At 36.4% G+C, this 24,332-nt stretch overlaps 1 protein-coding gene across 2 annotated transcripts; it reads left to right on the top strand.

Annotated features, from left to right (window-relative positions):
* Window positions 1–1,155: 1,155 nt before the first annotated feature.
* LOC133656293 (uncharacterized) lies at window positions 1,156–7,841 on the top strand. Of its 2 annotated transcripts, XM_062057301.1 has the most exons (5): window positions 1,156–1,671; window positions 1,726–1,857; window positions 2,939–3,110; window positions 3,265–3,417; window positions 3,683–7,841. In XM_062057301.1, the coding sequence occupies exons 1-5, from the start codon at window positions 1,305–1,307 to the stop codon at window positions 7,671–7,673; spliced, it is 4,815 nt and encodes a 1,604-aa protein (XP_061913285.1). In that variant the 5' UTR covers window positions 1,156–1,304; the 3' UTR covers window positions 7,674–7,841. The 2 variants fall into 2 exon arrangements, with proteins under 2 accessions (XP_061913285.1, XP_061913284.1); XM_062057300.1 differs by having other exon boundaries at window positions 1,156–1,857.
* The last annotated feature ends 16,491 nt before the right edge of the window (window positions 7,842–24,332 follow it).

The following is a 24,332-nucleotide window of genomic DNA, read 5'->3' as shown; positions in this document are numbered from 1 at the left end:
CCACGCGCACAGCACACAAATACACATCAATATCACAATATTTTGTTCCACCTCACTTTGCCGGGAAGGAACGTTTCAATTAAGATAAAAATATGTACTTGTTTTTTTGGGACTTTCACATGCACAGAACACAAATACACATCAATAGCACAATATTTTGTTCCACCTCACTTTGCCGGGAAGGAACGTTTCAATAAAGATAAAAATATGTATTTGTTTTGTTGGGACTTTCACACGCACAGAACACAAATACACATCAATATCACAATATTTATGTCATTTTTGTTCCACCTCACTTTGCCGGGAAGGAACGTTTCAATAAAGATAAAAATATGTATTTGTTTTGTTGGGACTTTCACACGCACAGAACACAAATACACATCAATATCACAATACTTTGTTCCACCTCACTTTGCCGGGAAGGAACGTTTCAATAAAGATAAAAATATGTATTTGTTTTGTTGGGACTTTCACACGCACAGCACACAAATACACATCAATAACACAATATTTTGTTCCACCTCACTTTGCCGGGAAGGAACGTTTCAATAAAGATAAAAATATGTATTTGTTTTGTTGGGACTTTCACGCGCACAGCACACAAATACACATCAATATCACAATATTTTGTTCCACCTCACTTTGCCGGGAAGGAACGTTTCAATAAAGATAAAAATATGTATTTGTTTTGTTGGGACTTTCACACGCACAGCACACAAATACACATCAATATCACAATATTTATGTCATTTTTGTTCCACCTCACTTGGCCGGGAAGGAACGTTTCAATAAAGATAAAAATATGTATCTATTTTGTTGGGACTTTCACACGCACGGAACACAAATACACATCAATATCACAATATTTTGTTCCACCTCACTTTCCCGGGAAGGAACGTTTCAATAAAGATAAAAATATGTATTTGTTTTTTTGGGACTTTCACACGCACAGAACACAAATACACATTCAATATCACAATATTTTGTTCCACCTCACTTTGCCGGGAAGGAACGTTTCAATAAAGATAAAAATATGTATTTTAGTGCCTGTGGTCAAGGCTCATATCGTTCAGTTTCGCTCCCACACCAACGGCACAACATCATTTTTACTTCATAAAATAGATTTACTGGTAGTAAGTAAGATACCAAAAGTTCGGAAATTGACACCTAGCCCATTTTGTGTAATCGGTGTTGAAAGCCGGTACTATTTTTCAGTGAGGCGCAGTGATATCTAGTGGGGAGTGGCGCGGTTTTGGTCACATGGACCAATCAGGTAGCAGCTTTATTCTAACAACATACCTGCTATGGCGACGACAACATCCGAGAGTGAAGAGGAACGAAAGACCTCAAAAGTTAGAAAAAAAGTGCGTAAAGAGGAAAATAAAAGATGCTATATGCATCTTTCATCTGTGAACAATGAGGACGTCCAGCACTTCACTCGGACACGGTGGGACACATACAGAAACTATTTAAAACAGTGGCTTTGTCTGCAAGACCAGAACAAGCATCTGGCAGAAATCTATAAACATTGCTCGGATGTAGATTTTGACGCTATTCCTGACGACGCTGGGTTTCACGCAACATGCTACCGACGTTTTACAGATAAATCTGCATTGTTTTATGCCGAGAAAAGGACCGCACGGGCGGTGGGAGAACCATCTGCAGCCGCAGGTCAGTCAGCAGGCACGTCTGAAACTCCCCGAAAGAAACTTCGATCTCGTTCAGGTTTGCCCGTTGCTTCTGCCGGCCCCGTCCTGCCAGCCATCTGTATAATTTGTCAAAAAGTGGAAAAGTACACTCGTGTGGGAGGAAAACGCCAGAGGGATCAACTCACACAAGCAGAAACCGTGTCGGCAGGTATGTGACACACACACACACACACACACACACACACACACACACACACACACACACACACACACACACACACACACACACACACACACACACACACACACGTGTGTGAATCTATAGTAATAATGTTACAGTACATAGCGTAGGATTGAAAGAATGTGTTGTTACTTTGTAATAACCAAATGGACCATTTATACACTGTCAGAGTTAAGGGGAGACCTTGGAATTTAAAAGTTTGAGAACCACTGGCCTAGAAAAGGAAGCCCCACCCATCCCCCCATATACCTTCACACCACAGCCCCAATCTCTCTCTCCCCCCCCCACACACACACACACACACACACACCCCTGGACTGATTTACACATCACAACCCCCACCCCTCCCCCCGCACACCTTCACACCTCACCCCTCATCCCTGAACTGACTGAACTGTGACCACTACCCACATCCCTGCTGTGACTTCATGTCACCTCCACTGCTGCTACAATAATTGAAGAATGCATAGTGCACTTTATACATCATCATTGTCATATCATCCATTATCATCTTCACTGTGAACTGAATGTGCAATACTGCTTCTGTCTACTCATGCCCACTATAGATCTGTTGTAAGATCCACACTTTAATTTACTTTATCTTATTTCTTTATTTTTGTTTCTTATTTTATTTTATTATATTTATTAGTATTAAACATCCTTAGCATTTACATTTTTAGTAAGTTTATTGTAAGTGTGCAATATAGTTTAAGTTTATTCTTGTTTAATTTTTATATTCTGTGATTCTTTATTTAGCTTAAGTTTATATTTATATTTATATTTTGTGAATTTGCAAGGGGGACCAGCAAAATAAGCTTTTCATTGTGCAGTGTGACTGTCTGTTTATCTGTGCATATGACAATAGATATCTTGAATCTTGGAATGTTTAGCTGGGAGTTCAGCAGCTCACATCACAGAGTCGTAAATCACAGGGTCATAAATACCTCTCCAACCCCCCACTCAAGACACACACACACACACACACTTTTTTACTTGTAAATCTCTGATTTTGCCAATAAAGCTTATTCTAATTATTTTTCTTTTAAAGGCCAGTTGCTGAAGGCAGCTGAGATTAAGAAAGATGCTGCCATTCTTCTGCACATCAACGACAAAGACTGTGTTGCTATAGAGGTCCGGTACCATAGGACCTGTTACAGACAGTACACCAGGTTCTTGTCACTGTCTACAGCAACGCACACTGCAACCAGAGATGAAGAAATGTGAGTAATTACACTGTACTGTCATTTTGCTCACATTTAAAAAGTAAAAAAAAATTCAACAACATGCAGCTTATATTTAGTTTTGCTTAAGATACAGCTTTGAAAGCATGACTCTTTGCACATGTTAAGTGTGTGTGTGTGTGTGTGTTTTCAGACAACCCTTTGCTGACAGCTACAACCTCTTCTGTGACCAAGTGATCCGTCAAAGGATTATAATTGACAAAGAGGTGCTGAGAATGGACAAGCTAAGGAAGTTGTTCGTGGACACCGTTAAGAAGCACGAAGATCTTGATGCTTCAGGCTACAGGTAACTGAAACAAAAATAATAAAATATTCATACTGAAAAGTTTATTATTTATAGATTTAGTCTCTCCCCATAAAGGCTATGAGAGTATGTTTAAAGTAATTTGATTATCATTGATGTGTGTGTGTGTGTGTGTGTGTGTGTGTGTGTGTGTGTGTGTGTGTGTGTGTGTGTGTGTGTGTGTGTGTGTGTGTGTGTGTGTGTGTGTGTCTGTGTCTGTGTGTCTGTGTGTAATGTGCTCATATTTCCCTTTAACTTTATGTTTCAGGAGGGATAAACTGAAAAGAAGGTTGGTCCGTGATTTCCCCCAGCTGGTTTTCCACTGCCCTCCCCAGCGCAACATCTCTGAAATGGTTTTTGTTGAGACATTATCGTTAGCAGACAGGGTACCTCTGCCATCAGGCACATCACCATCAACTACCGAGTCAACTGAGGTGAGCCAAGCTGAAAGCCAAGCTGAAAGTGACAGTGAACACACGGCTAGTACAACAGCTGGTCAGAATACCACGGAGAACACAAGGACACTTTACAGTGCAGGGCTGATATTGAAGCGCCTTCTAAGTGACTCTCCCGGTATGAAATGCCCGTGGCCTCCCACAGCAGAGGATTTAAATGTATCTGAAGCTAAATCTGTTGTGCCTGTTGAACTGTACAACTTCATTGCCTGGATTATAGGTGCAACAGAAGAGCCAACACTAGCCTGTTATGTTGATGTTCCTGATGATGTGAATCTAAAGGTTATCTCTCTTTGTCAAGACATTGTGTATCTGGCATCTAAAGGTCGAAAGCAGACACCCAAGTCATTGTGTCTTGGTCTAACTGTTCGCCATTTAACAGGTTCATCAAATGTTCTGTCACTGCTGAATAGGTTAGGACATTGTGCTTCACGGGACACAGTTGTCAGTCTTGACACTAGCCTTGCTCAGCTACAACTTTTAGAGGGTAGAAACAAAATACCCAAGGGATTCGCACAGAAGGCACCCACAATACTGGTGTGGGACAACATTGATTTTGGGGAGGAGACACTGTCAGGTCATGGAACTACTCACCACACAAATGGCATTATGCTCCAAAGTTCTGTCACTGAAACTGTGTCGAGAACAGAGAGACAGCCACTACAGAAGGCAGTTAAATCATTCAAACCACCTCCTAGCTACCCCGTAGAACACTACCAACAGTCTAAAAGACACGGGCCACAGAACTTGAGTCACCATGGAAGTGTTCCATTGGATGCAGAAACATACAGGTTGAACACTGTATCTGCTGCCAAAACTGAACTGGCATATGTTTCAGTAAAGTACACAGATGCTGAAGCATGCACAGTGCCAAGCTGGACAGGTTTCCATACACTGCTCCAAAGTGGGGCCACTCTGCCAAAGTCAGCACTGTATTATCTTCCAGTCATTGAGGCTTCACCGACGGAGATGTCAACAGTTAACACGATTTTGAAGCGAAGTGTTGAAATTGCTGATCAGCTAGCACTGGACCATGTAGTGGTAGTTTTTGACCAGGCTATATATGCCAAAGCTCAGCAAATCCGCTGGAAGGACCAGGAATTGACAAAACGCCTTGTGATTAGACTTGGTGAGTTTCATACTTGCATGTCTTTCCTAGGGATTATAGGAAAAAGGTTTGGTGATGCAGGACTGCAAGACATACTCATTGAGTCTGAAGTTGTTGCCCCAGGTTCCATCAATGGTGTGATCAGTGGTCATCATTACAACCGCAGCATGAGGGCACAGAAACTTATGTATGAGAGCCTGCAACGTGCCAGATTCAGCACATTCTTAGACTCTTTGACACCAGCGGGGAGAGATGAGTGCATGGCTGTCATCAGTGAAATCAAAGACACATTCCCAGACAGAACAGTGGATGTTTTGTGTGCAAACCAGAAATTTGACCAAATGTGTTCAAAGTATGCTCTCTTTGTGGAAAAGAGAACTGCCGAAAACCCAACGTTTGCTTTCTGGAGTTCTTACATTGACATGGTGCAAATACTCCTTCTGTTTGTGAGAGCTACACGAGAATCAGACTGGCAGCTTCACCTGTCAACAGTGCGCTTGATGATGGCATGGTTTTTTGCTTATGATCGTGTAAACTATGCTAGGTATTTGCCTACATACTGGATGGAAATGGTCAACTTGCCTATAACACACCCTTCTTGTCACAAAGACCTCAGTGTGAAAGGTCAGTGGACTGTTCAACGTCAAAGTGCCCATGGATTTGCCTCCATTGCTTGTGACCAGGCTATTGAGCAAACATGCAACAGAGATTCAAAGACAAAGGGTGGCTGGACAGGAATAACTCTAAATAGGGCTGCAGTGTCTCGCTGGATATTGTCACAACATGAACGAGCTGCCATAGCTAGACAATGTGAGTCAATGTCTGGAAAATCCCCAGAAACACGAAGGCGAAAAGATCTAGACCGCTCACGGATTCATGCCGATGAAGAAGCTGTGACCAGAATAAGTTCCACCATTGATTCCATGCTGAACCCATTTGACTTACACCAAGATGGCATTGTTTGTCTTAGCTCAGGGACAGTAGCATCTGAAGGGGTCAAGAAGGATTTGCTTGCAGCACCAGAAAGGGGGGAAGAAGCTGTCAAAGTCTTTATTGACCAAAGACTGTTAACAAAATCAGTCGACATTTTTGCCCCCATCAAGGCTCAAAAACTGAAGACCTTTAGTGACCAGGCAAAAACAAAGACAAAATCTGCAGCAGCCAAAGATGTCATTCTGCGTGCAGACAAGAAACTTTTCTCCAGGCTACTCATTATTGGTCAAAGTAGAAAGGTAGACCTGAGGCAAATTCTGTCCTACTCCTTGGGAACGGTTTCATATCCCTTAGCCAGTACTGATGGGTCACTTGCTAAAACAGACAAATCTGCCTTGATGAATATATTGGAGAACAAAGACAAAGACTGCTTAGTTCAGCAAGTTCCGTCAGATGGAGCTATTCTCTTCGATGGCATGGCAGTCATTCAAGCCATGCATTCCAAACCAGCTACCTTTGGAGAGTTGGCTGACAACTTACTCCAGTACGTGGTCAAGATAGCTCTGCAGCACAAGTGTACAAGGATAGACTTTGTCATTGACCAGTATCCAGAAATCAGTATTAAAAACCTAGAGCGGTCACGGAGAGCTGAGGGTGGTACACAACAGGTGCAGATCTATGGACGGGATCAGAAGGCACCCACACAGTGGAAAAAGTTTCTATCTAATGGGACCAACAAAGCAGCACTGGCAGAATTCCTCTTTGTTGCATGGCGAGATGCTGATCTCACCATTTTGGGCAGGGACTTCAGCTTGTACATAGCACATGGAGAACTGTGTCACTGTGTTACTGTGAAAGAGGGTTCACAAACTGTCAGTGCTGTTCACGAACTGACATGTGACCATGAGGAATGTGACACTAGGGTGTTTTTACATGCACAGCATGCTGCACAAGAACATCAAACTGTTGTCATCAAAAGCCCTGACACTGATGTGGCAGTGATTGCTGTAAGTCTTCAAAGAGCTTTACAGTGTAGCTTGTATTTTTTCACGGGAGTAGGCAACAGAACGAGGATCATAGACGTGGCTAAGGTGGCAGCAGCTCTTGGCAACAGTGTTTGTTCTGCACTCATTGGCATCCATACCTTCACAGGTTGTGACTCGACCAGTGCCTTTCATGGCAAGGGCAAAAGGAAGACATTTTCTCTTGCTTGTCAGAAAGACGAATACCTGACTGCGTTCTCAAATCTGGGCAGCAGTTTTAACCTTGACCAGTCTACGTTCAAAACACTGAGCAAATATGTGTGCCACCTGTATGGACAGGCATCTGCCAAAGACGTGAACGATGCAAGATACAAAGCATTCTGTATGGCATCGTCAGCTTTGCCAGAACTGTCCATTCCCCCAACAAGTGATGCCCTCCACCAACACTGCAAAAGGGCAAACTACCAAGCAGCAGTAATGCGACATTCCCTGACTGGTATGATGTGTGCCCCTTCACCCATTGGCAATGGATGGTACATTGAGGATGGGGAGTTAACAGTAAGATGGATGACTAGAAATCCTGCCCCAGATAGTGTGCTGCAGGTAGTCCACTGTGGTTGCAAGACAAGCAAATGTGAAACAGAAAGATGTTCATGTATGTCTGCAAAAATGTCTTGTACTGATTTATGTCACTGCCAGAACTGTGGAAATGTTTCAAAGGAAACAGAAGAAAGAGGTGCATGGGATGATGACACAGATGAAAGTGATATTGATGAGTAATTACGCACCATGTCACCATGTAAAATTTGCCACTTTTGTTTCTTTATCAAGATGTTTGATTATCGAGATGCCACACTGCCATTTTAACGGTAAAGCTTAAATAATGTCTGTATTACCTTTTTTTTCAAATTTGTTTTGGTCTTTTGTGTGTGTTTGTGTGTGTGTGTGTGTGTGGGGGGGGGGGGGGGGGGTATAAATGACACATGCTGTGAAACAATTTGCTACTTTAATAAATATTTATCATATTTTATACCAATTTGGGCCTTTACTGCATCTATTTTAATCTTGTCCATTTTTGCCTTATTCCAGTTTTGGGGTGCATGGTAATATTTTGCTAGATTTTAAGCCACTTTTGGCCACGGTGTGTTACTTCTTTTGTACCTTTGATTACATAGAAGGTTGTGACATTTTTTTAATGTATGATACATAAGCTTTTAGCTAAATTTAATAAGTGTGTGCTTCATTGTGCTGGGGCAAATCACTTCAGTTGAATCGTTTTTTAAGAAATTTGCTACATTTCATGATCTAAATTCACATATGAGTATACTAAGGCACCAATATTTGTTTCAGATGTTAGGTATATGTATTTATGATATTTGAGAAAGATTTTGTGTTGCCAAAATGAATAAGACATATTTTACAAGCCAAAACTGCAGCACAAGATTTTCGTTTTTTGTGATTTACCTCTATATACATTTCTGGCTTGTGACAAAATTTGGCTAGGTATCATGTTCTGAACTTTTAACCCAAAGTCCAGAAGGGTATTATCTATGCAAAAATGCATTGAACAAGTTGTGCTTAGACGTGGGAGCGAAATTCATTTTCTAGGCACTTTTTCTCATGTCAGCTCACCGTCTATTTGTTTTGTAGGGACTTTCACTCGCACAGCACACAAATACACATCAATATCACAATATTTTGTTCCACCTCACTTTGCCGGGAAGGAACGTTTCAATAAAGATAAAAATATGTATTCGTTTTGTTGGGACTTTCACACGCACAGCACACAAATACACATCAATATCACAATATTTATGTCATTTTTGTTCCACCTCACTTTGCCAGGAAGAAACGTTTAAAAAGGCTTGATGATTGCTAGAAGTTGCAACACATTTTGTTTTGCTCACGTGTGATTTTTAGGAACTGGCTGGCTAGATTATCTAAATCTTCTCGATTTAGCTTATCTGATAAGGCAATTAAGATAAACCAAGAGCCACATCGTGAAAAAAAAGGTATCAAATTGAAAAAAGGAATGCTCGTCACGACTCCAGACTCGCTTTTTATTACACCGCCGCAGGTGCGGCGAGGGGGCGGGGCTTGACATGTAACACTCGACATGTCATAACAAGCAATAAAGATAAAAATGTGTGTTTGTTTTGTCGGGACTTTCACGTGCAAAGCACACAAATACACATCAATATCACAATATTTGTGTCGTCTTTGTTCCACCTCACTTTGCCGGGAAGGAACGTTTCAATAAAGATAAAAATATGTATTTGTTTTGTTGGGACTTTCACACGCACAGAACATAAATACACATCAATATCACAATATTTTTTTCCACCTCACTTTGCCGGGAAGGAACGTTTCAATAAAGATAAAAATATGTATTTGTTTTGTTGGGACTTTCACACGCACAGAACACAAATACACATCATTATCACAATATTTTGTTCCACCTCACTTTGCCGGGAAGGAACGTTTCAATAAAGATAAAAATATGTATTTGTTTTGTTGGGACTTTCACACGCACAGCACACAAATACACATCAATATCACAATATTTTGTTCCACCTCACTTTGCCGGGAAGGAACGTTTCAATAAAGATAAAAATATGTATTTGTTTTGTTGGGACTTTCACACGCACAGAACACAAATACACATCAATATCACAATATTTATTTCATTTTTGTTCCACCTCACTTTGCCGGGAAGGAACGTTTCAATAAAGATAAAAATATGTATTTGTTTTGTTGGGACTTTCACACGCACAGCACACAAATACACATCAATATCACAATATTTTGTTCCACCTCACTTTGCCGGGAAGGAACGTTTCAATAAAGATAAAAATATGTATTTGTTTTGTTGGGACTTTCACACGCACAGAACACAAATACACATCAATATCACAATATTTATTTCATTTTTGTTCCACCTCACTTTGCCGGGAAGGAACGTTTCAATAAAGATAAAAATATGTATTTGTTTTGTTGGGACTTTCACACGCACAGAACACAAATACACATCAATATCACAATATTTTGTTCCACCTCACTTTGCCGGGAAGGAACGTTTCAATAAAGATACAAATATGTATTTGTTTTGTTGGGACTTTCACACGCACAGCACACAAATACACATCAATATCACAATATTTATTTCATTTTTGTTCCACCTCACTTTGCCGGGAAGGAACGTTTCAATAAAGATAAAAATATGTATTTGTTTTGTTGGGACTTTCACACGCACAGAACACAAATACACATCAATATCACAATATTTTGTTCCACCTCACTTTGCCGGGAAGGAACGTTTCAATAAAGATAAAAATATGTATTTGTTTTGTTGGGACTTTTACACGCACAGCACACAAATACACATCAATATCACAATATTTATGTCATTTTTGTTCCACCTCACTTGGCCGGGAAGGAACGTTTCAATATAGATAAAAATATGTATCTATTTTGTTGGGACTTTCACACGCACAGAACACAAATACACATCAATATCACAATATTTTGTTCCACCTCACTTTGCCGGGAAGGAACGTTTCAAAAAAGATAAAAATATGTATTTGTTTTGTTGGGAATTTCACACGCACAGAACACAAATACACATCAATATCACAATATTTTGTTCCACCTCACTTTGCCGGGAAGGAACGTTTCAATAAAGATAAAAATATGTATTTGTTTTGTTGGGACTTTCACGCGCACAGAACACAAATACACATCAATATCACAATATTTTGTTCCACCTCACTTTTCCGGGAAGGAAAGTTTCAATAAAGATAAAAATATGTATTTGTTTTGTTGGGACTTTCACACGCACAGAACACAAATACACATCAATATCACAATACTTTGTTCCACCTCACTTTGCCGGGAAGGAACGTTTCAATAAAGATAAAAATATGTATTTGTTTTGTTGGGACTTTCACACGCACAGCACACAAATACACATCAATATCACAATATTTTGTTCCACCTCACTTTGCCGGGAAGGAACGTTTCAATAAATTTAAAAATATGTATTTGTTTTGTTGGGACTTTCACGCGCACAGCACACAAATATACATCAATATCACAATATTTTGTTCCACCTCACTTTGCCGGGAAGGAACGTTTCAATAAAGATAAAAATATGTATTTGTTTTGTTGGGACTTTCACACGCACAGCACACAAATACACATCAATATCACAACATTTATGTCATTTTTGTTCCACCTCACTTGGCCGGGAAGGAACGTTTCAATAAAGATAAAAATATGTATTTGTTTTGTTGGGACTTTCACACGCACAGAACACAAATACACATCAATATCACAATACTTTGTTCCACCTCACTTTGCCGGGAAGGAACGTTTCAATAAAGATAAAAATATGTATTTGTTTTGTTGGGACTTTCACGCGCACAGCACACAAATACACATCGATATCACAATATTTATGTCATTTTTGTTCCACCTCACTTTGCCGGGAAGAAACGTTTAAAAAGGCTTGATGATTGCTAGAAGTTGCAGCACATTTTGTTTTGCTCACGTGTGGTTTTAGGAACTGGCTGGCTAGATTAGCTAAATCTTCTCGATTTAGCTTATCTGATAAGGCAATTAAGATAAACCAAGAGCCACATCGTGAAAAAAAAAGTATCCAATTGAAAAAAGGAATGCTCGTCACGACTCCAGACTCGCTTTTTATTACACCGCCGCAGGTGCGGCGAGGGGGCGGGGCTTGACATGTAACACTCGACATGTCATAACAAGCAATAAAGATAAAAATGTGTGTTTGTTTTGTCGGGACTTTCACACACACAACACACAAATACACATCAATATCACAATATTTGTGTCATTTTTGTTCCACCTCACTTTGCCGGGAAGGAACGTTTAAAAAGGCTTGATGATTGCTAGACGTTGCAACACATTTTGTGATTTTAGGAACTGGCCGGCTAGATAATCCAAATCTTCTCGATGGAGCTTATCTGATAAGGCAATTAAGATAAGCCGTGAGTCAGCGTAGACTTTATCCATTTCATATTTTCACTCATGAGTCCAGTCGCTGCACGATAAGGACACGCTGTTGCCAAATGCGGATAATTTTTAATCACTTCATTTATCATCCTGAAGGAACAGTGTCAGGTTCAAACACTGATGACATCTATTAAACAGGACAAGAGGCAAAGAATCAAACAGAGACAGAATTCCATTTGGACTCAATATATTGAGGAGAGTCGCCGTCGACCTGTTACCTCTTACAGTGTCTCAGCACGCTCTGCCAAAAGATTGCACTCCTCCTTCTTTATTTGACTTTCTCCCCCCACCTGACCACAGCTGCTTCCAAAGGGAAGTGGGTCGTAAACAGCGCTGCCTTTGGTTACCCAACTGTTCAAAAGAAGTGGTCGTAAAATAGTTCAAAAAGAGTTCCATAAAATAGTTAAAAAAGAGTTAGTAAAATACTTCAAAAAGAGTTTGTCTGGAAATTGGGCAGATCCTTTATATAACAAGAGCGCTGTGCTGTTTCCATGTACCTATACTGACAAAAAAAAAAACTTTAGTCAAAGATCCTTTACAGCGCTCTGCTGTTTTTATGTACCTATACTGTTAAAAAACACTAGTCAAAGATCCTTTATGTGACAAGAGTGCGCTGCAATTTTTATATACCTATACTGTTAAAAAAAAAAAAAATAGTCAAAGATCCTTTATATAACAAGAGTGCTGTGCTGTTTCTATGTACCTATACTGACAACAACAAAAAACTTTAGTCAAAGATCCTTTACAGCGCTCTGCTGTTTTTATGTACCTATACTGTTAAAAAAACACTAGTCAAAGATCCTTTATGTGACAAGAGCACTCTGCTGTTTTTTATGCACCTACTGTATATTGTTAAAAAAAAAAACCCTGGTCAAAGATCCTTTATGTGACAAGAGCGTGCTGCAGTTTTGATATACCTATACTGTTAAAAAAAAAAAAAAAGTCAAAGATCCTTTATATAACAAGAGTGCTGTGCTGTTTCTATGTACCTATACTGACAACAACAAAAAACTTTAGTCAAAGATCCTTTACAGCGCTCTGCTGTTTTTATGTACCTATACTGTTAAAAAAACACTAGTCAAAGATCCTTTATGTGACAAGAGCACTCTGCTGTTTTTTATGCACCTACTGTATATTGTTAAAAAAAAAAACCCTGGTCAAAGATCCTTTATGTGACAAGAGCGTGCTGCAGTTTTGATATACCTATACTGTTAAAAAAAAAAAAGAGTCAAAGATCCTTTATATAACAAGAGTGCTGTGCTGTTTCTATGTACCTATACTGACAAAAAAACAACTTTAGTCAAAGATCCTTTACAGCGCTCTGCTGTTTTTATGTACCTATACTGTTAAAAAAAAAACACTAGTCAAAGATCCTTTATGTGACAAGAGCACTCTGCTGTTTTTTATGTACCTACTGTATATTGTTTAAAAAAAAATCCCTAGTCAAAGATCCTTTATGTGACAAGAGCGGGCTGCAGTTTTGATATACCTATACTGTTAAAAAAAAAAAAATAGTCAAAGATCCTTTATGTGACAAGAGCGCTGTGCTGTTTCTATGTACCTATACTGACAAAAAAAAAAACCTTTAGTCAAAGATCCTTTACTGCGCTCTGCTGTTTTTATGTACCTATACTGTTAAAAAAACACTAGTCAAAGATCCTTTATGTGACAAGAGCGCTCTGCTGTTTTTTATGCACCTACTGTATATTGTTAAAAAAAAAACCTAGTCAAAGATCCTTTATGTGACAAGAGCGCGCTGCAGTTTTGATATGCCTATACTGTTAAAAAAAAAAAAACTAGTCAAAGATCCTTTACAGCGCTCTGCTGTTTTGATATACCTATACTGTTAAAAAAAATAAAAATAGTCAAAGATCCTTTATATAACAAGAGCGCTGTGCTGTTTCTATGTACCTATACTGACAAAAAAAAAACTTTAGTCAAAGATCCTTTACAGCGCTCTGCTGTTTTTATGTACCTATACTGTTAAAAAATACACTAGTCAAAGATCCTTTATGTGACAAGAGCGCTCTGCTGTTTTTTATGTACCTATACTGTTAAAAAAAAAAAAAAAAAAAAAAATTGTCAAAGATCCTTTATGTGACAAGAGCGCTTTGCTGTTTTTATGTACCTATACTGTTAAAAAAAAACACTAGTCAAAGATCATTTATGTGACAAGAGCGCTCTGCTGTTTTTTATGTACCTATATTGTTAAAAAAAAACATCCCTAGTCAAAGATCCTTTATGTGACAAGAGTGCTCTGCGGGTTTTATGTACCTATACTTACAAAAAAAAAACTTTAGTCAAAGATCCTTTATGTAATAAGAGCAGTCTGCTGTTTTTATGTACCTATACTGTTAAAAAATCACTAATCAAAGATCCTTTATGTGACAAGAGCGCGCTGCAGTTTTTATGTACCTATATTGTTTTAAAAAAAACATCCCTAGTCAAAGATCCTTTATGTGACAAGAGCGCCCTGCTGTTTTTATGTACCTATACTGTTAAAAAATCACTAGTCAAAGATCCTTTTTGTGACAAGAGCGCTCTGCTGTTTTTATGTACCTATACTGTTAAAAAAAAACACTAGTCAAAGATCATTTATGTGACAAGAGTGCTCTGCGGGTTTTATGTACCTATACTTACAAAAAAAAAACTTTAGTCAAAGATCCTTTATGTAATAAGAGCAGTCTGCTGTTTTTATGTACCTATACTGTTAAAAAATCACTAGTCAAAGATCCTTTATGTGACAAGAGCGCTCTGCTGTTTTTATGTACCTATATTGTTAAAAAAAAAAAAAAAAAATTGTCAAAGATCCTTTATGTGACGAGAGCGCTCTGCTGTTTTTATGTACCTATACTGTTAAAAAAAAAAAAAAAAAAATTGTCAAAGATCCTTTATGTGACAAGAGCGCTCTGCTGTTTTTATGTACCTATACTGTTAAAAAATCACTAGTCAAAGATCCTTTATGTGACAAGAGCGCTCTGCTGTTTTTATGTACCTATACTGTTAAAAAAAAACACTAGTCAAAGATCATTTATGTGACAAGAGTGCTCTGCGGGTTTTATGTACCTATACTTACAAAAAAAAAACTTTAGTCAAAGATCCTTTATGTAATAAGAGCAGTCTGCTGTTTTTATGTACCTATACTGTTAAAAAATCACTAGTCAAAGATCCTTTATGTGACAAGAGCGCTCTGCTGTTTTTATGTACCTATATTGTTTTAAAAAAAACATCCCTAGTCAAAGATCCTTTATGTGACAAGAGCGCCCTGATGTTTTTATGTACCTATACTGTTAAAAAATCACTAGTCAAAGATCCTTTATGTGACAAGAGCGCTCTGCTGTTTTTATGTACCTATACTGTTAAAAAAAAACACTAGTCAAAGATCATTTATGTGACAAGAGTGCTCTGCGGGTTTTATGTACCTATACTTACGAAAAAAAACTTTAGTCAAAGATCCTTTATGTAATAAGAGCAGTCTGCTGTTTTTATGTACCTATACTGTTAAAAAATCACTAGTCAAAGATCCTTTATGTGACAAGAGCGCTCTGCTGTTTTTATGTACCCATATTGTTAAAAATAATTTAAAAAAATTGTCAAAGATCCTTTATGTGACGAGAACGCGCTGCTGTTTTTATGTACCTATACTGTTAAAAAAATAATAATAATAATAAAAAATTGTCAAAGATCCTTTATGTGACAAGAGCGCTCTGCTGTTTTTATGTACCTATACTGTTAAAAAATCACTAGTCAAAGATCCTTTATGTGACAAGAGCGCTCTGCTGTTTTTATGTACCTATACTGTTAAAAAAAACACTAGTCAAAGATCCTTTATGTGACAAGAGCGCTCTGCTGTTTTTATGTACCTATACTGTTAAAAAAAACACTAGTCAAAGATCATTTATGTGACAAGAGTGCTCTGCGGGTTTTATGTACCTATACTTACAAAAAAAAAACTTTAGTCAAAGATCCTTTATGTAATAAGAGCAGTCTGCTGTTTTTATGTACCTATACTGTTAAAAAATCACTAGTCAAAGATCCTTTATGTGACAAGAGCGCGCTGCAGTTTTTATGTACCTATATTGTTTTAAAAAAAACATCCCTAGTCAAAGATCCTTTATGTGACAAGAGCGCCCTGCTGTTTTTATGTACCTATACTGTTAAAAAATCACTAGTCAAAGATCCTTTATGTGACAAGAGCGCTCTGCTGTTTTTATGTACCTATACTGTTAAAAAAAAACACTAGTCAAAGATCATTTATGTGACAAGAGTGCTCTGCGGGTTTTATGTACCTATACTTACGAAAAAAAACTTTAGTCAAAGATCCTTTATGTAATAAGAGCAGTCTGCTGTTTTTATGTACCTATACTGTTAAAAAATCACTAGTCAAAGATCCTTTATGTGACAAGAGCGCTCTGCTGTTTTTATGTACCCATATTGTTAAAAATAATTTAAAAAAATTGTCAAAGATCCTTTATGTGACGAGAACGCGCTGCTGTTTTTATGTACCTATACTGTTAAAAAAATAATAATAATAATAAAAAATTGTCAAAGATCCTTTATGTGACAAGAGCGCTCTGCTGTTTTTATGTACCTATACTGTTAAAAAATCACTAGTCAAAGATCCTTTATGTGACAAGAGCGCTCTGCTGTTTTTATGTACCTATACTGTTAAAAAAAACACTAGTCAAAGATCCTTTATGTGACAAGAGCGCTCTGCTGTTTTTATGTACCTATACTGTTAAAAAAACACTAGTCAAAGATCATTTATGTGACAAGAGTGCTCTGCGGGTTTTATGTACCTATACTTACAAAAAAAAAACTTTAGTCAAAGATCCTTTATGTAATAAGAGCAGTCTGCTGTTTTTATGTACCTATACTGTTAAAAAATCACTAGTCAAAGATCCTTTATGTGACAAGAGCGCGCTGCAGTTTTTATGTACCTATATTGTTTTAAAAAAAACATCCCTAGTCAAAGATCCTTTATGTGACAAGAGCGCCCTGCTGTTTTTATGTACCTATACTGTTAAAAAATCACTAGTCAAAGATCCTTTATGTGACAAGAGCGCGCTGCAGTTTTTATGTACCTATATTGTTTTAAAAAAAACATCCCTAGTCAAAGATCCTTTATGTGACAAGAGCGCCCTGCTGTTTTTATGTACCTATACTGTTAAAAAATCACTAGTCAAAGATCCTTTATGTGACAAGAGCGCTCTGCTGTTTTTATGTACCCATATTGTTAAAAATAATTTAAAAAAATTGTCAAAGATCCTTTATGTGACGAGAACGCGCTGCTGTTTTTATGTACCTATACTGTTAAAAAAATAATAATAATAATAAAAAATTGTCAAAGATCCTTTATGTGACAAGAGCGCTCTGCTGTTTTTATGTACCTATACTGTTAAAAAATCACTAGTCAAAGATCCTTTATGTGACAAGAGCGCTCTGCTGTTTTTATGTACCTATACTGTTAAAAAAAACACTAGTCAAAGATCCTTTATGTGACAAGAGCGCTCTGCTGTTTTTATGTACCTATACTGTTAAAAAAAACACTAGTCAAAGATCATTTATGTGACAAGAGTGCTCTGCGGGTTTTATGTACCTATACTTACAAAAAAAAAACTTTAGTCAAAGATCCTTTATGTAATAAGAGCAGTCTGCTGTTTTTATGTACCTATACTGTTAAAAAATCACTAGTCAAAGATCCTTTATGTGACAAGAGCGCGCTGCAGTTTTTATGTACCTATATTGTTTTAAAAAAAACATCCCTAGTCAAAGATCCTTTATGTGACAAGAGCGCCCTGCTGTTTTTATGTACCTATACTGTTAAAAAATACACTAGTCAAAGATCCTTTATGTGACAAGAGCGCTCTGCTGTTTTTTATGTACCTATACTGTTAAAAAAAAAAAAAAAAAAAAAATTGTCAAAGATCCTTTATGTGACAAGAGCGCTTTGCTGTTTTTATGTACCTATACTGTTAAAAAAAAACACTAGTCAAAGATCATTTATGTGACAAGAGCGCTCTGCTGTTTTTTATGTACCTATATTGTTAAAAAAAAAACATCCCTAGTCAAAGATCCTTTATGTGACAAGAGTGCTCTGCGGGTTTTATGTACCTATACTTACAAAAAAAAAACTTTAGTCAAAGATCCTTTATGTAATAAGAGCAGTCTGCTGTTTTTATGTACCTATACTGTTAAAAAATCACTAATCAAAGATCCTTTATGTGACAAGAGCGCGCTGCAGTTTTTATGTACCTATATTGTTTTAAAAAAAACATCCCTAGTCAAAGATCCTTTATGTGACAAGAGCGCCCTGCTGTTTTTATGTACCTATACTGTTAAAAAATCACTAGTCAAAGATCCTTTTTGTGACAAGAGCGCTCTGCTGTTTTTATGTACCTATACTGTTAAAAAAAAACACTAGTCAAAGATCATTTATGTGACAAGAGTGCTCTGCGGGTTTTATGTACCTATACTTACAAAAAAAAAACTTTAGTCAAAGATCCTTTATGTAATAAGAGCAGTCTGCTGTTTTTATGTACCTATACTGTTAAAAAATCACTAGTCAAAGATCCTTTATGTGACAAGAGCGCTCTGCTGTTTTTATGTACCTATATTGTTAAAAAAAAAAAAAAAAAATTGTCAAAGATCCTTTATGTGACGAGAGCGCTCTGCTGTTTTTATGTACCTATACTGTTAAAAAAAAAAAAAAAAAAATTGTCAAAGATCCTTTATGTGACAAGAGCGCTCTGCTGTTTTTATGTACCTATACTGTTAAAAAATCACTAGTCAAAGATCCTTTATGTGACAAGAGCGCTCTGCTGTTTTTATGTACCTATACTGTTAAAAAAAAACACTAGTCAAAGATCATTTATGTGACAAGAGTGCTCTGCGGGTTTTATGTACCTATACTTACAAAAAAAAAACTTTAGTCAAAGATCCTTTATGTAATAAGAGCAGTCTGCTGTTTTTATGTACCTATACTGTTAAAAAATCACTAGTCAAAGATCCTTTATGTGACAAGAGCGCTCTGCTGTTTTTATGTACCTATATTGTTTTAAAAAAAACATCCCTAGTCAAAGATCCTTTATGTGACAAGAGCGCCCTGATGTTTTTATGTACCTATACTGTTAAAAAATCACTAGTCAAAGATCCTTTATGTGACAAGAGCGCTCTGCTGTTTTTATGTACCTATACTGTTAAAAAAAAACACTAGTCAAAGATCATTTATGTGACAAGAGTGCTCTGCGGGTTTTATGTACCTATACTTACGAAAAAAAACTTTAGTCAAAGATCCTTTATGTAATAAGAGCAGTCTGCTGTTTTTATGTACCTATACTGTTAAAAAATCACTAGTCAAAGATCCTTTATGTGACAAGAGCGCTCTGCTGTTTTTATGTACCCATATTGTTAAAAATAATTTAAAAAAATTGTCAAAGATCCTTTATGTGACGAGAACGCGCTGCTGTTTTTATGTACCTATACTGTTAAAAAAATAATAATAATAATAAAAAATTGTCAAAGATCCTTTATGTGACAAGAGCGCTCTGCTGTTTTTATGTACCTATACTGTTAAAAAATCACTAGTCAAAGATCCTTTATGTGACAAGAGCGCTCTGCTGTTTTTATGTACCTATACTGTTAAAAAAAACACTAGTCAAAGATCCTTTATGTGACAAGAGCGCTCTGCTGTTTTTATGTACCTATACTGTTAAAAAAAACACTAGTCAAAGATCATTTATGTGACAAGAGTGCTCTGCGGGTTTTATGTACCTATACTTACAAAAAAAAAACTTTAGTCAAAGATCCTTTATGTAATAAGAGCAGTCTGCTGTTTTTATGTACCTATACTGTTAAAAAATCACTAGTCAAAGATCCTTTATGTGACAAGAGCGCGCTGCAGTTTTTATGTACCTATATTGTTTTAAAAAAAACATCCCTAGTCAAAGATCCTTTATGTGACAAGAGCGCCCTGCTGTTTTTATGTACCTATACTGTTAAAAAATCACTAGTCAAAGATCCTTTATGTGACAAGAGCGCTCTGCTGTTTTTATGTACCTATACTGTTAAAAAAAAACACTAGTCAAAGATCATTTATGTGACAAGAGTGCTCTGCGGGTTTTATGTACCTATACTTACGAAAAAAAACTTTAGTCAAAGATCCTTTATGTAATAAGAGCAGTCTGCTGTTTTTATGTACCTATACTGTTAAAAAATCACTAGTCAAAGATCCTTTATGTGACAAGAGCGCTCTGCTGTTTTTATGTACCCATATTGTTAAAAATAATTTAAAAAAATTGTCAAAGATCCTTTATGTGACGAGAACGCGCTGCTGTTTTTATGTACCTATACTGTTAAAAAAATAATAATAATAATAAAAAATTGTCAAAGATCCTTTATGTGACAAGAGCGCTCTGCTGTTTTTATGTACCTATACTGTTAAAAAATCACTAGTCAAAGATCCTTTATGTGACAAGAGCGCTCTGCTGTTTTTATGTACCTATACTGTTAAAAAAAACACTAGTCAAAGATCCTTTATGTGACAAGAGCGCTCTGCTGTTTTTATGTACCTATACTGTTAAAAAAACACTAGTCAAAGATCATTTATGTGACAAGAGTGCTCTGCGGGTTTTATGTACCTATACTTACAAAAAAAAAACTTTAGTCAAAGATCCTTTATGTAATAAGAGCAGTCTGCTGTTTTTATGTACCTATACTGTTAAAAAATCACTAGTCAAAGATCCTTTATGTGACAAGAGCGCGCTGCAGTTTTTATGTACCTATATTGTTTTAAAAAAAACATCCCTAGTCAAAGATCCTTTATGTGACAAGAGCGCCCTGCTGTTTTTATGTACCTATACTGTTAAAAAATCACTAGTCAAAGATCCTTTATGTGACAAGAGCGCTCTGCTGTTTTTATGTACCTATACTGTTAAAAAAAAACACTAGTCAAAGATCATTTATGTGACAAGAGTGCTCTGCGGGTTTTATGTACCTATACTTACGAAAAAAAACTTTAGTCAAAGATCCTTTATGTAATAAGAGCAGTCTGCTGTTTTTATGTACCTATACTGTTAAAAAATCACTAGTCAAAGATCCTTTATGTGACAAGAGCGCTCTGCTGTTTTTATGTACCCATATTGTTAAAAATAATTAAAAAAAATTGTCAAAGATCCTTTATGTGACGAGAACGCGCTGCTGTTTTTATGTACCTATACTGTTAAAAAAATAATAATAATAATAAAAAATTGTCAAAGATCCTTTATGTGACAAGAGCGCTCTGCTGTTTTTATGTACCTATACTGTTAAAAAATCACTAGTCAAAGATCCTTTATGTGACAAGAGCGCTCTGCTGTTTTTATGTACCTATACTGTTAAAAAAAACACTAGTCAAAGATCCTTTATGTGACAAGAGCGCTCTGCTGTTTTTATGTACCTATACTGTTAAAAAAAACACTAGTCAAAGATCATTTATGTGACAAGAGTGCTCTGCGGGTTTTATGTACCTATACTTACAAAAAAAAAACTTTAGTCAAAGATCCTTTATGTAATAAGAGCAGTCTGCTGTTTTTATGTACCTATACTGTTAAAAAATCACTAGTCAAAGATCCTTTATGTGACAAGAGCGCGCTGCAGTTTTTATGTACCTATATTGTTTAAAAAAAAAACATCCCTAGTCAAAGATCCTTTATGTGACAAGAGCGCCCTGCTGTTTTTATGTACCTATACTGTTAAAAAATCACTAGTCAAAGATCCTTTATGTGACAAGAGCGCTCTGCTGTTTTTATGTACCTATACTGTTAAAAAAAAACACTAGTCAAAGATCATTTATGTGACAAGAGCGCCCTGCTGTTTTTATGTACCTATACTGTTAAAAAATCACTAGTCAAAGATCTTTTATGTGACAAGAGCGCTCTGCTGTTTTTATGTACCTATACTGTTAAAAAAATCACTAGTCAAAGATCCTTTATGTGGCAAGAGCGCTCTGCTGTTTTTATGTACCTATACTGTTAAAAAAAACACTAGTCAAAGATCATTTATGTGACAAGAGTGCTCTGCGGGTTTTATGTACCTATACTTACAAAAAAAAAACTTTAGTCAAAGATCCTTTATGTAATAAGAGCAGTCTGCTGTTTTTATGTACCTATACTGTTAAAAAATCACTAGTCAAAGATCCTTTATGTGACAAGAGCGCTCTGCTGTTTTTATGTACCTATATTGTTTTAAAAAAAACATCCCTAGTCAAAGATCCTTTATGTGACAAGAGCGCCCTGATGTTTTTATGTACCTATACTGTTAAAAAATCACTAGTCAAAGATCCTTTATGTGACAAGAGCGCTCTGCTGTTTTTATGTACCTATACTGTTAAAAAAAACACTAGTCAAAGATCATTTATGTGACAAGAGCGCCCTGATGTTTTTATGTACCTATATTGTTAAAAAAAATCACTAGTCAAAGATCCTTTATGTGACAAGAGCGCTCTGCTGTTTTTATGTACCTATACTGTTAAAAAAAACACTAGTCAAAGATCATTTATGTGACAAGAGCGCCCTGATGTTTTTATGTACCTATATTGTTAAAAAAAAAACACTAGTCAAAGATCATTTATGTGACAAGAGCGCCCTGATGTTTTTATGTACCTATACTGTTAAAAAATCACTAGTCAAAGATCCTTTATGTGACAAGAGCGCTCTGCTGTTTTGATATACCTATACTGTTAAAAAAAACACTAGTCAAAGATCATTTATGTGACAAGAGTGCTCTGCGGGTTTTATGTACCTATACTTACAAAAAAAAAACTTTAGTCAAAGATCCTTTATGTAATAAGAGCAGTCTGCTGTTTTTATGTACCTATACTGTTAAAAAATCACTAGTCAAAGATCCTTTAAGTGACAAGAGCGCTCTGCTGTTTTTATGTACCTATTTTGTTTAAAAAAAAAAAAAAAAATTGTCAAAGATCCTTTATGTGACGAGAGCGCTCTGCTGTTTTTATGTACCTATACTGTTAAAAAAAAAAAAAAAAAAAAAAAAAAAAATGTCAAAGATCCTTTATGTGACAAGAGCGCTCTGCTGTTTTTATGTACCTATACTGTTAAAAAAAAAAAAATAAATAAAAAAAAAAATTGTCAAAGATCCTTTATGTGACAAGAGCGCTCTGCTGTTTTTATGTACCTATACTGTTAAAAAAAACACTAGTCAAAGATCATTTATGTGACAAGAGTGCTCTGCGGGTTTTATGTACCTATCCTTACAAAAAAATAACTTTAGTCAAAGATCCTTTATGTGACAAGAGCGCTCTGCTGTTTTTTATGTACCTATATTGTTAAAAAAAAAACATCCCTAGTCAAAGATCCTTTATGTGACATGAGTGCTCTGCGGGTTTTATGTACCTATACATACAAAAAAAAAACTTTAGTCAAAGATCCTTTATGTAATAAGAGCAGTCTGCTGTTTTTATGTACCTACACTGTTAAAAAATCACTAGTCAAAGATCCTTTATGTGACGAGAGCGCTCTGCTGTTTTTATGTACCTATACTGTTAAAAAATCACTAGTCAAAGATCATTTATGTGACAAGAGTGCTCTGCGGGTTTTATGTACCTATACTTACAAAAAAAAACTTTAGTCAAAGATCCTTTATGTGACAAGAGCACTGTGCTGTTTTTATGTACCTATACTGTTAAAAAAACACTAGTCAAAGATCCTTTATGTGACAAGAGCGCTCTGCTGTTTTTATGTACCTATACTGTTAAAAAAAAATAAATAAATAAAAAAAAAAATTGTCAAAGATCCTTTATGTGACAAGAGCGCTCTGCTGTTTTTATGTACCTATACTGTTAAAAAAAACACTAGTCAAAGATCATTTATGTGACAAGAGTGCTCTGCGGGTTTTATGTACCTATCCTTACAAAAAAATAACTTTAGTCAAAGATCCTTTATGTGACAAGAGCGCTCTGCTGTTTTTTATGTACCTATATTGTTAAAAAAAAAACATCCCTAGTCAAAGATCCTTTATGTGACATGAGTGCTCTGCGGGTTTTATGTACCTATACATACAAAAAAAAAACTTTAGTCAAAGATCCTTTATGTAATAAGAGCAGTCTGCTGTTTTTATGTACCTACACTGTTAAAAAATCACTAGTCAAAGATCCTTTATGTGACGAGAGCGCTCTGCTGTTTTTATGTACCTATACTGTTAAAAAATCACTAGTCAAAGATCATTTATGTGACAAGAGTGCTCTGCGGGTTTTATGTACCTATACTTACAAAAAAAAACTTTAGTCAAAGATCCTTTATGTGACAAGAGCACTGTGCTGTTTTTATGTACCTATACTGTTAAAAAAACACTAGTCAAAGATCCTTTATGTGACAAGAGCGCTCTGCTGTTTTCATGTACCTATAT

The sequence above is a fragment of the Entelurus aequoreus genome, linkage group LG08 (genome assembly GCF_033978785.1).
Source record: "Entelurus aequoreus isolate RoL-2023_Sb linkage group LG08, RoL_Eaeq_v1.1, whole genome shotgun sequence".
NCBI lineage: Eukaryota > Metazoa > Chordata > Actinopteri > Syngnathiformes > Syngnathidae > Entelurus > Entelurus aequoreus.
This window is presented reverse-complemented; position numbering and strand designations above follow the sequence as displayed.

What these genes read in the sequence shown, in the direction of transcription:
- LOC133656293 (XM_062057300.1), top strand. Translation starts at nt 1,305, where the DNA reads ATGGCGACGACAACATCCGAGAGTGAAGAGGAACGAAAGACCTCAAAA. An exon ending in AGCAGAAACCGTGTCGGCAG is followed by an intron (nt 1,858 to 2,938) that starts GTATGTGACACA and finishes TTTCTTTTAAAG; the next exon opens with GCCAGTTGCTGAAGGCAGCT. An exon ending in GCAACCAGAGATGAAGAAAT is followed by an intron (nt 3,111 to 3,264) that starts GTGAGTAATTAC and finishes GTGTGTTTTCAG; the next exon opens with ACAACCCTTTGCTGACAGCT.